Here is a 12,419-nt window from a genome sequence, read left to right on the forward strand (position 1 = left end):
CCTATTACTTGTCCTGGGGGACGGCTCCGCTGGTGCGTCTCTGAGGGGGCCGCCTGGGGGTGTGCTGAGATGCGTATTTCCCCCTTTCACAGCACCGTATGCAGATCTGTGTGCTCATTCCTGGTAACACAAATGCCATTTGGTAAGTTTGTTTCAGGAAATCTCAAAGATTTCCTAAAAGGATTTAGGAAATCTAAATGAGAACTTCAGAATTAAGCTCTTACTTCGTGCTATTTCCTTGAATGACTTTAGAAAGGAAATTTAAAAAAACACCACTTAATGGTTAACTGCATAAATACCTCAGTTTTTAAAGCTATTACTGTTCAGGCCAGATTATTTAAAATATTGGGAAGAGTTGCCATTTTTTTCTTTGCATTAATAAAATGAAGATTTGTTTTCAGATATTAACCAGAAAGGTCTTCCCTTTCCGCAGAAAGGTTTCGCCATTTGAGAGATGGGTTTCTTTTTGTGTGGATCTGATTTCCTCCTTGGAGGCTGGCTACCTGAGATCAAGTTGCTAATGGTTTTCTATTTGTTTTAGTTGCTATTAATAAAATGGTTATCGTTAATCTGAAACATTTGAACGTGTTTAAGTTCTCATTTATTTGACAAATGCGTATCGCATGTCTGCTATATGTCAGATTACTGTGTTAGGCGTACCTTGAAATTAAATAAATCTTTAGCAAGTTATATTTGAAGTTTTTTCCTCTCGAAATATTCACATTAATAGCAAGGCCTTTAAAATGTCTAATTTCTCTAATACTTCATTTACAATTTTCATTAACTGAGTTTTCAGTTATTATTTTTTTAATGATCTTGGCCCTCTAGTTAATGCACTGTCATGGTCATTTTTTCTCAGTACACATGTGTGGATTACACTGGAAAAAAGGAAATACTATATTTTTCTCCTCCTCCTCTTCTTTCTTTTCTTCCTCCTCATGCCCTATATTCAACAATGGCAATTTCATGCCTTTTAAAAGAATTCTTTGCCAAACAAGTAACCATGGTGATTAGCATAATGCAAAGCATTATCATGGTATTCATGTAGACCTGTGATGGATGATACCTTGCTAAATGAAGGCTGCCATTGACTAGAAGAATGGATTGTCCTGCAGACTGATTCTTTCAAACCAATGGCTCAGGGAATAAGTTTTAGTTTCCATATCATATAATTTAATAAAAAACAATAATAGCTCATGCATGGATTTTTGACTAACCTCACGGAACACAATCCTATATTAATTGGCTTTCTATAATTTTTAATTTCAGATAAGAGAACAGTTTAGACCGTGTGTGTATTTGAGCTTCAGTGTAACTGGAAAATTAGCCTTTTTGAGATGAGAAATTAAATTGCCCCAGGCAGTTTTGTTCTGAACCGTGTTTCCCAGGAGCCCTGCATGCCATTCCCAATTAATCCAGTGACACTGGTAGATAAGCCTTCAGTGCTGGGAGCCCTTTGGGGAAATCCCAGTGCACACCTCCAAGGGTTAAGGAAAACCACATCACGTGCGAGCAAGATGTAATGTGTGAATTGCAGATGGGGCTCGTGGCTCCGTGCCAAGGTTCATCTATGAATCTTACATTGATATCCTTTGGCTTCATTTGGAATACTTAGCACTGTTAAAGCTATCAAATTATCTTAAAAACCCATGCTCTTTGATTTTAACCATTTAAAGTAAGTTTAATTCACAATGAAATTTAGGGAGAACTGTTTTGGAGTTTTGCAATTGTTTTGTTTTAAAAATGTGAGAGACTCTGGAGTTTACTCAACACTTGTGAACCTTGGTTAGCTTTTCTGATGCTTATAAACCCTCGTATTTTTACTTGCTTTTGATGATGATCTCTGACAGTGCCCTAACGTGGGGTCTCTGGGTCCAGGTGTTGATACTGCCTCACTGTGACCATGCTATTCCTTCTGGCACTGACGTGTTCAGTGTCCCTGTTTAGCTCCCTATTGAATGCTCTCGTGCTCTTACAAGAACTACAAGGCAGACTCCTGAAATCTGCAATGGGGTATGTTATCTGTCCCCTGTCCCCCCTCCTTCTCAGAGGAGAAGCCTGTGACATGATGGACTGGGAAGAGCTAGAGAAAGTGTCACTTCACCTTCCTATTGCATCTTCTTACCAGTGGATCTTACGCAGTAAAGTGGCAGGTGTCTGCCAACTAATTATTAGAAGGCTGTCTTAGAAGGAGTATTTTTAAACCTACATGGTGCTCCTAACTGCAGAGCTCTTTTGGGACCTTTGTTCCCTCATTGTCTTCTAGAAACAAAGGCTAGCAGTGTCCTGGCCTGCCCAGGCGCACAGTCAGTCAACAAAGAGACTCATCCTTTCATTTCAAAACATTCAACTCTGGTAGTCGGCTTTGATTTGTGCTCATTTCAATGTAAAAATTCTTCGAAAACTATAATAACAGAAAGAGAAATAGATATAACCCCACCATTGTATGTAGTAGTGCAGTGGAAATATAATGTGAGCCTCCTGTATAATTTTAAATTTTCTAGGAAGCATATGACAAAGAGTAAAAAAAGTAGAATAAGACTTTAATAATATATTTGATTTCACCCAATATACTGAAAATATTATTTTATTGTGTAATTAACGTAAAATTATTAATGGGACATTTTTGCATTGTTTTTTCATCTTAAGTCTTCAATCTTTAGGACATATATTATATTATATTTTAGAAACAACTCAATTCCTACTATTTCACACTGAGTACTCAGCAGTCCCATGTGGCCAGCCCTTATAAGTGCTGTATTGCCCACATACATTTTTTGGTGTTTTCTTTTTGTCCTCATGTGCACGTGTTGTCACATGTTTGCGTTTTAAGTTACACTCAATTTATGTTTTTTAAGTAACATATATATTTTCTTGTTTTCACATATTCATAAATTTGATACCTGGTACACATTTAGTTCATCCCTGAGTCTGTAGTAAAGCTCTTAGAGCCTCAGTTTTTTGTTGAGTTATCTCCTTGAAGTGAATTTGCTGGAGTGACCAGGGCCCTGGCCTGGCCGCCAGGGTGCTGTGCAGAGGGCTGTGCTGATTCACAGCACTGTCAGAGCAGATGAAGGCTCACGGGTTCACCAGGCCAGCCAACCAATCACCCTCGGTCTCGTTCCATGTCAGTATCAGCTCCCGTTTAATTTCTTTTTTGTTGGTTTTTTTCCCATTGTAATAGGAATGTGTCACATTTCAGAAAATTTGGAAATGGCAAAAAGCCATAGGCTACTTCTTTTAATCTTCTCAGAGAATAGCCGCAGTTTATATTGGTTCTTTTTTTCCCATGATATTTTCCATCCAAGTAATCTCTCCATGTCTTGAAACAATTAGAGTGGGAGGGTGATATCGCAGGGGTGAATTCACGACCTTTGCTCTTCGGCACATGGGTAAATGAGCTGGGGCTTGGTTTGGTGTGTGTTATATATTTTAGAACTCCCTTTAAGAGTTGCCAAAATTCTGCTTAGTAAAAACTGTAGGTTGAATTTTCATGTTAGTTGTAGACATTGCGATTCCCTTTTTACTCATAAAAATAGTATACATGTTAGTAAAATAGAACATGATTATTATTCACAATGTGTTTCTTTCTATTACTGGGAGTTAGAATAGAAAAAATATGTAACGGGAAATATTGATATAAGTATGCTGACTCATTGTAAAATACCAGCGTTCTGCGGTATTTTTATATAGTGACTTTTAAAATTTGGCACTCTTAATAAAGTAACACTACAAAGAATTTGGAATTATGTGTGCTATGATTATTAGGAAATGAATTTTCATGTTTTCCCAATCATTAATGACTATCTTTCAATCTAATCCTGTAGTAGGAAGTGTTCCAATGACAGACTCGTCAGGATGCTTTATTACTCTTACTTAAGTAGTGTATAATGAACACTAATATGGAGAAGTTAATTGCCGCTATTTTTAATTTGCCTAGGAAAGATCTGAATATAAATTTTATGGTAATCTCTGATTTCTTTTTCTCTCCTTCTGAAACCAGCAAACCAAAGCACAGGTAAAGAGTAATAGCTGGCATCAGGGTGACTTCAATTTTGTGCGTCAGGAAAGGTTGACTATCAGCTCGGCAAGAGTGAATGATTCTGGAGTGTTCATATGTTATGCCAATAATACTTTTGGATCAGCAAATGTCACAACAGCCTTGGAAGTCATAGGTAAATATCTCTATGGGAATGTGTAAATTACTGGCAGTAGTGAAAGAAGAAATTATTAGTTCGCTTTTATGCAAAGGGAATGTTGAACAGATTCTTGGAAATTTTTATTATCATTGAATGAATGATATTATCATAAGGATGAATGAATGAATGAGAATTACCATTGTAGCTTCTTTCCACCAGACCACAAAAAGCAAATTCTACCTGTTTTCCTGGAGGGAAGTGGAGAGCTGTAACTGAAGTTCTTCAAACCTTTCATTCTCTGAGCTACTCACCCTCCCCACCCCCACCAAACAACTAAAGCAAAGCTGAGCTTTTTCAAAAATTCTAGTCGTTGCTGAGTGACTTGAGTTTGGAAATGGGGGTGGAATTTCTCTGGAGGGGTGCAGATGCTTAGGGCCTGAAGAATTTCTCTGAATCTTTTGGTGGGGCTCCTCAGCCTTTTGGCTTACCATTTTCCACTCATGGCTCTAGCTCATTTGTAGCAGGGGAGAGTCAGCAGGGCTTCCCTCCCCACCCCTCCCCACCCCATCCTGCCTCACCCTGCCCTCCATCCTTCCAGGTGGTAGCAGGAACCCTCAGGAAAAAGGGCACAGGCACATGGGTCACTGATTCTACAGAGCATGAACTGGAACATGATAACTTGTGCCCCGTAACCCCATCGTATGGTTTAACCTTTTCTTCCCTACTCTAGAAATCTCAATGAATTTCTATTTTCCAATCATCTACTTAAAGAGAGCAGAATGTGCTGAAGCAGTTGATGATTTTGATGTACAGAAAATAATAACGATTTCAAAATGACTTCATTTACACATTTTTTGTCTTTTCAGTATTGTTTGAACTTAATCTGTTTTCTTGTCTCTTTCCTGCAACCCTGTTCTTCGTGCTTGACTGTGATGAAGTACCTGTAGGGTGGAGAAATTCTTCATCATGAGCAATAAGAAAATCCTGCCATATTTGTTTTCATTTCCCTGTTTTCCTTCCACGTTTCTTCAATAATTTATGTAGCAATGTCAGAGGTCTGTGATTTATCCCACAATAATCTCACATAATTTTGGTATGTCTGACCGTGACATGATCGAAGGGGTTTCACCAGACTGAACGTGGAGAAGACACTTTGGTTGCAATTATAGAGTCAGTGCAGAGAAAGAGTACTACTCTGTCCCCAAATGTAATTGTGGACCATTTATTAATTTAAATAGAAGGCTATGCTTTTAAAATATTAAACCCAGTAAGTGCTAATTTGCTAAGTTGATTAGGGAGTATGCTGATATATCAGCTTCAGCTCCAGAAAGCAATTAGTAAGGATGTTTGGAGCATATTGTTGTATGTAATCAGATTTTTTAAATCCATTCATCAATTTCCAAGAATATAACTGTGTAACTGGAAACACTTGTGGCTGAGAAACCTGAATCTGGTTTTGTATTGTTTCAGGAGTAGGTTGAGATGGGACAAGAACAGGACGAGACAGAGAAAAAGTAATTTCTCTAGCGGCTGGGAATATAGAGTAGGGTTTGGCTACAACGTGGAGTAGTGGAGAGTCCAGGGGTCTGGGATGCCCTGTCTTGGTTTTGAGTTGGGGCTCTGCCACTTAGCTTTTGAATGGACCCTGCTTTTTCTCTGCCTGCATTTTCTTTTCTGAGAAACAAAGCCACAAAGTCCCAAAGCTGTGTGCAGGAGAAAAGGGAATACATTTATAGAAGTACTTGGCACAGTGTTTGTACCTAATTAAATATTAATGCATTATCAAAGAACTTCTTAATTACTTAATGCAGAAATACTTGGAAAAAAATCATACTTTATGTTATACCAACACAGGTGGATTCTTTGATTCTAATAATTCTTACACTTCATGAATTTGACACTCTATTCCATGATAGGACATAAACCTATATTGAGCAAACCGGACTATAGAAAACTTGGGGAATTTAAGAGAAGCATTTTTTACATGGTGATAGAGAAATAGTTCCATGCACTATTGTTGTCGGTAATAATTTGAGTATTTTGCATCGTGTGATTTGGATTTATAACCTTGAAAACCTGAAAAATTAGTGTATCGTTCAGAGGAAACATTTTTTAAAAAATTAACCTAGTTTAGCTTAAAGAGCGGCAGGGGGTATCATTTACAGTTCAGAAATTAGAATAAGGTGGTGGTTTCCATAGCCAGTTTTCATTTCAATGATTTTCCATCCTCATCTGAAAAATCCTTTTTCAGTTAGTACCTCGGACAGTTGGACTCCATTTTTTATACTGAGTATATAAGAAACTAAAGGGCAGTAAATACTATTTTGACAATGTCATTTTGGACTTCAATATATTTAACCGAACAGCACCAAAAGTAATAATAATTTTACATTTCATAATTCATTTTTAAAATTTGAAAAAAAAGAAAAGTCTTATAACTCCATTGACTGGTACAACCATTTTTAGGATTTGGTATATTTGTATATTTATATGCAACAGGGTTTTATTTATACATATAACTCATTTCCTCTGTCTCTACATAAAAGTAGAGACTCTTAAGAAATACTGTGGTAAGAAGAGGTCAGAGTTAGCTTTTCACAGACCTGTATTAAAATCTAAGCTCTCCCACTTTAGGAATTGATTTTTTCATCTGTAATTTAGGGGTTATAAGCTTTCTCTTTCACTATTATAAGATTACATATGTCTTATAATTATTAAATAAAATGTATGCTAAAGTACTTAGGGCAGTTCTTGGCACATTAATAAGTATTCCGTAAATGGTAGCTATAAAAATAATATTGGCAATTATTTTATTGTGCTCTTTATCAAGTTCTTTTAATATTAATAATGTATAATTATACCTAAGGGCTACTTTATTTAACCAGTTTCTCATTTTTTAAATTATTCTCACTTATGTAAATAGCACTTCTTTTGTAACGTAGCTTTCCAACTCACTGAGTGCTCAGACGTCAATTACAGGGTTAAATCGGAGAATGATCTTTAAAAATCTGTGCTGCCAAATGCTCCCTAAGAGTTGTGTCAGCCTGCAGTGTGTCACGCAGTCGGCCACTTTTATCGTACTCGGAAAATTAAGTTTGTTTCAAATTAGTTTTGCTATCGTTATCAATAGGATGGGTATACTTCATTTTTGAAATAGCTTTATTGAGGTTTCGCTATTTTTAATAAGTGAAAGTGATCCCTTAATTACTAATTTAACTAAATGTTTTTTTCTTCTATATTTTATGTCCTTTCTCCTGTTACCTTAATTAATTTTACTATATAGACATTTACAAATGTTTATGTATTTGGATTTGTCTTTTATGATTTTGTCTTATGATGCTTCTAAAAAAAAGTTAGAAACCCGCCCCTCCACCCCCACCCCATCGAAGTTTAATAAGTGTTCTATTGTTTAGTTAAAAGCATGGTCTGATTATTAAAATGCTGTCCTTGATTCATCTGCAATATATTATATGATGAGACGACCCTTAGTTCAGTTTTTTTCCAAGTGCAACACTTTTATTGAACATTGAGACTCTTTGTCCCTTCTTGATTTATGTTATTTTCTTATCAAATAAACACTTATATTGAGTCTGGATATGGGCTATTTAGTCCTATAAATACTTTTCCACCTAATAAGTGTCAAGACTGGTAGTTATAGCAGATTGATAAGGTGGATGGGGGTCTTTAAGTGAGAGAGTTGCTGGAGAGAGAGAAGGGTGAGTGAACATTTCCAGTGTGCGTCCTTTCACGCGGGACCGTGACTACACAGGAGCAACACAAATGTCAAGTGGCCAGTTTAACCCTCCGACTTGTTACTGCCAGTTCGTGCTGGAAACCAGTCAATATCTTTGAAATCTGAAGATGAAGTTGTGCTTTTTGCTGGGTAGTTGTGGATAACGGTTTCTTTCTCTTTTATTCTGTTCTGATTAGATAAAGGATTTATTAATATCATCTCAATGGCAAATACGACAGTATTTGTAAATGATGGAGAAAATGTAGATCTGACTGTTGAATATGAGGCATACCCGAAACCCGAACGCCAACAGTGGATGTATATGAACAAAACCTTCGCCGACAAGTGGGAAAATTATCCCAAGTCTGAGAATGAAAGTAATATCAGGTGAGAAGAGGGCCGTGCTTTGGGGAAGGGGATTTTGCCCCTCTTCTGCTTAGCTTACCAGATCCTATCTCCATGACCCATAAATTAGAGGACCCCTGGCAAAGAAGGAAGTTTGGGGCTACTTCCTCAAGTCTTCATCCCAGCGTTACATTTTGCTGTATGTTTAAAGTGCACAAAAGAGTGTGTGCCCGGGTATTCTCATGTGTAAAACAGAGGCTAGTTCTCTCCCACAGTTTCTAGGGTACTTACGTGTACTAGGGACACATTAAATAATTTGCTTCAGGGAAAGAGGGAAGTTAGTGCCTTTCATCATTTTTTTTTTAACTATAAGAAACTAAGAATCATGGAGTAGCTGCGGGCCAGGCAGTGAACCTGAGCTCTTTTACAGCAGAGCCCTCATTTGATCCTCAAAACATTTATAACAAAAAGAACAGCAGTAGTAATGCTTCACGTACGTAAACTGCGTGCATTTTTTTTTACCTGTGCCATTCAAAGTACCTTTCATATATTCACTCAATAAGTCTAGTCCTCACAAGCCCTGTGAGGAGGCACTCTTATTTCCCTCGCTTAGAGTTTGGGTATTTATCCAGTCAGGAGCTGCAGGCTGTTGTAAGAAGTTGGGTGAGAGATGATGCTGTCCTGGGCCAAGGCCTAAGGGAGGGTTGGCAGGAAGGGGTTGGATTTGGGAGGTGCCTAAGCTATACCTCCTTAACAAGACTAGGGGACTGAGGGCATGTGAGAGAGGGGGAGGAGTTTGGGTCATCAACCAGGTGGGATGGTGAAAGGCATCCCATTCCAGGATAGGAGGGGCTAAGGGCCTGGGGTTTGTTGAATTTGAGGTTGACCTTGAGAGGAGATGCACAGGCAGGAAGTGTCCTAGATCAGGTTCCCTAGCCTGAGTCGGGGGTTCTCAGGCAAGGGTTTCATTGAGGGAGCAAGAGATTTGCCAGGCAGTTTGGGGGAAAGGATGAAAGAAGGGCTGTGGCTGAGGTGAAGCTGGGGCGTGGTCTGACCCCAGGGTGCTCTGGAGCTGGGCTTGTGTCCCTCCCTATAGTCAGTCTCTTAACTGGCTATAGACCTGGGGTGCAGTCAACTTTCTAGTGCATCTAAGGGCTCGAGGGCAAGTCCTGAGAGAAGGTGCATATGTGGGTCTTTATTAGCTGCACCCAGGCAGGGGAGATGGTGGCATAAAATAGCTCAGTAGAGGATGCCTTGGGCCAGAGAAGTCTGGATGGGAGGTAAAGGTTTGAAAGGGAGCAAATGGCAAATAGTTCAGTGCGAGAGCAGTTGCCCAGGGAGCATGCGCAGTATGGGAAGAGTCTGAACTCTGCATGTGTCCAGTCGGTTGCGTAGCTCGTGCGGGTCCAGGGCTGCCCAGGGCACCCCATCCGTACTGGAGCCCATGTCAGTAACTCCATGCGTGCTCAGTCCACACAGCCATATCTGCCAGTCCTGCAGTGAAACAGAAGCTTGAATAGCAAATATAGTGCAAAGAACACTCAGAAGAAGTGGCGGGGTAGGAGGGGTGCCAGGAGACTGTGGTGTTGCAAGAAGAAAGGTGAGGGCAACAGCATTGACCTTGCCACGGGTGCTTTGCAGTGTCTGCATGGAGACAGCCTGCCAGTCTGGGGTTTTTCCAGGCCAGTGTTGTCAAAGCGAAGCAGAGCAGGCAGGTTCAGGACACTGGTGAGAAGGTGGCCTTGAGGACAGCTCAGGAGGCAGGAGAGGCTGGAGTCTCCGTGAGGTTTCCTTGATGCTGAGAAAGTTTTTTCATCACTCCGCCTCCTCACACAGCAGGCACTTGCCCCAAATTAAATATGTGTGTGTGTTTGTATTTGTTTCTGTGGACCTTGTTTAATACTGAATTAAGGGAGCTGTATTTTCCCTAGACAGGCATATGTTTCCAAATAGAAACTGTGCAAAGGACCTGTACTCAAGGCAGGCAGCCCACAGGTGATTGATTTGTTGTCTCTTCTTTTGTAGATATATAAGTGAACTTCATTTAACCAGATTAAAAGGGACCGAAGGAGGCACGTACACATTTCTAGTGTCCAATTCTGACGTCGATTCCTCCGTGACATTTAATGTTTACGTGAACAGTGAGTAAAACCAAAGATTCCTTATCTTTCTTCATTTTTATTATTTCAAGTTAGGGCTTGTGTTTGTAACAGCTGCAGAACTCAGCTCATTATATACTGTGTAAATAATGTTTCATGATAATTTTGACCTTAACAAAGATCTTGTGGTTTGGTGGTTGCGAGAATGTGTACGGAGACCAATTCCTTGCCCTACATTTCACTGACCACGGGACCCAGTAGACGTTGCTCAAATTGTGGGTGCTGCCTTTGAAGTAAACAGAGGAACCATAGAAGTTAAAAATAAAATTTTGTTGTTGTTGATTGTTGAAATGGGGAGCCAGAGGGTGAATAGGAGCCGGACTGACATGATTTCTTGTTACGGTGCTTTCTGTTTTGGGGTTGTGATATTTTTTGTGTTGAGATTGTTCTCCCACTAAGGTGACGCAATATTGACCCAGCACAGTGGGTCTCCCCTGAGTACCAACCACGTGGGCACTCCGGGAGAGGGGAGTCGGGTAGTTCTGGGTGGGAGTGGGGTGTGCACATGGGAACCTGCATCCCTGAGTCTTGCCCCATCTCTGCCCAGAGGCTGAGGCCACGGGAGTGTGACCACCAGTTGGGTGGTTTTTCCAAGTGCTGGGCTTCCTCCTGGCTCTCCTCTGGGCCCTTCTACATTTCCAAGTACCTGTCACACCACACCAGCCAGGGGACCAGAGGATGGGAGGCCTCCAAAGACATGGGTTACCGAGGGAGTGGCCACTAAATGAGCCATTTTGGGTTTGGGGGCTGCTGAGACAACCTGGAACATTCCCTAGATAATAACTTAATAACTGCTGAGCACTTTATATGTGTTGGGCTGCAGGATGAGAGCCAATTTCTTGCCCTCAAGGAGCTGTATGAAGTCATTTTATATCATTATCTCATTGGTCTTGGGGGCTGGGTAGCATGGTCCGTGTGCAAAATGAAGACAGCAAACAGCTCGTGAGTAATCCTCGGGGTGTTTCTGGCTGCTGACGGAGGCTTTTGACTATACCCGTGTTTCCAAAACTGTGTTTTCTGAACAAGATGCGTGTTTAGATAAAGTCACGTCTGTACTTAGACGCTTTTCTTAATCATAGGCCTTCTCAAAATCCTGCATGTGCTGAGGTGTCTTAGGGCTCCCCAGGAAGGGGCCGAGACGGAGGAAATATCCTACACTTGTTTGACCACAGAATTTTCCTTTTCCTAGGGAATCATGTTCATTAATACCTCGGTTCCTTGGAACAGTTTTTGATGATGTGGTATCTCATTAACCCACAATTTGGATATCTCTAGATTAATTCAGATGTTAATCAGAGGAGCTTAGTGTAGGGTACACATGGGCACAATTACCTGCTTCTGAAAAATCTTACTGTTCAAGTGCTTGAAGAACGATTTCAGGTTAATCAGTACCCTCGCAATTATGATGTGCACACTGTCCGCAGGAAACTTTATTTTCTGGGCTTCAGTGCGGTGCTTCTCAAACTTTCCATGGGAAAGGGCATTTTTAAAAAAAATTTTCAATTCATTCTGGGTCAATACTTATAAAATAGAGGAAGAACCAGTTACTAGAAAAGTAAAGTGAAAAAGAAGGGAGATAATAGAAAATATAAGTCTTTTTTTATTCGGTCTGTCTGTGCCTCCTGTGAACAGTAACAGTGGGTCTTGGACGGGGCCCACTCCCTAGACCTCGCCTCGAGAAGCTCACTAGTTGGGAATTTTGTAAAATTAAGTTTCATCTTTATTTCTCCCTGGCTTCAAGGCCAAGGAGGCCTTAAGATGTGCCTCTTTTCCCCTTTTGTGCTTCCATTTGCCAGTGTGTGGTCTGCCAGTGGGTTGTGAGTCACTGATCTTGGAGAGACATCTACGAAAAATCACCCTTACTTTTCTCTGAGTGACAAAATTGCTACCATTTTACTTAGCAGGCTAATTTGCCATCTAACAGGATCAGTATTAATCGCTTCTGCTCGTGAACTCCTGCCTGTTTGAAACTAGATAGGAAATGGCATTAACCTCCCCAAGTAATTCTTTCTTGGAATTCCTAGTAGTGCGGCAGGCCTTTTC

At 40.1% G+C, this 12,419-nt stretch overlaps 1 protein-coding gene across 2 annotated transcripts in view; it reads left to right on the forward strand.

Annotated features, from left to right (window-relative positions):
* The window catches only part of KIT (KIT proto-oncogene, receptor tyrosine kinase), a 78,706-nt gene that overhangs the window by 38,596 nt on the left and 27,691 nt on the right, over nt 1–12,419 (forward strand). For both annotated transcript variants that reach the window (XM_037152151.2, XM_037152152.2), the window contains exons 5-7: nt 4,004–4,175; nt 8,070–8,259; nt 10,243–10,358. In XM_037152151.2, coding sequence (XP_037008046.2) covers nt 4,004–4,175; nt 8,070–8,259; nt 10,243–10,358 — 478 coding nt within the window. The remainder of the gene's footprint in view (nt 1–4,003; nt 4,176–8,069; nt 8,260–10,242; nt 10,359–12,419) is intronic.

The sequence above is a fragment of the Artibeus jamaicensis genome, unplaced genomic scaffold, assembly GCF_021234435.1.
Source record: "Artibeus jamaicensis isolate MK-2021 breed Jamaican fruit bat unplaced genomic scaffold, CSHL_Jam_final contig_889, whole genome shotgun sequence".
Lineage (NCBI taxonomy): Eukaryota > Metazoa > Chordata > Mammalia > Chiroptera > Phyllostomidae > Artibeus > Artibeus jamaicensis.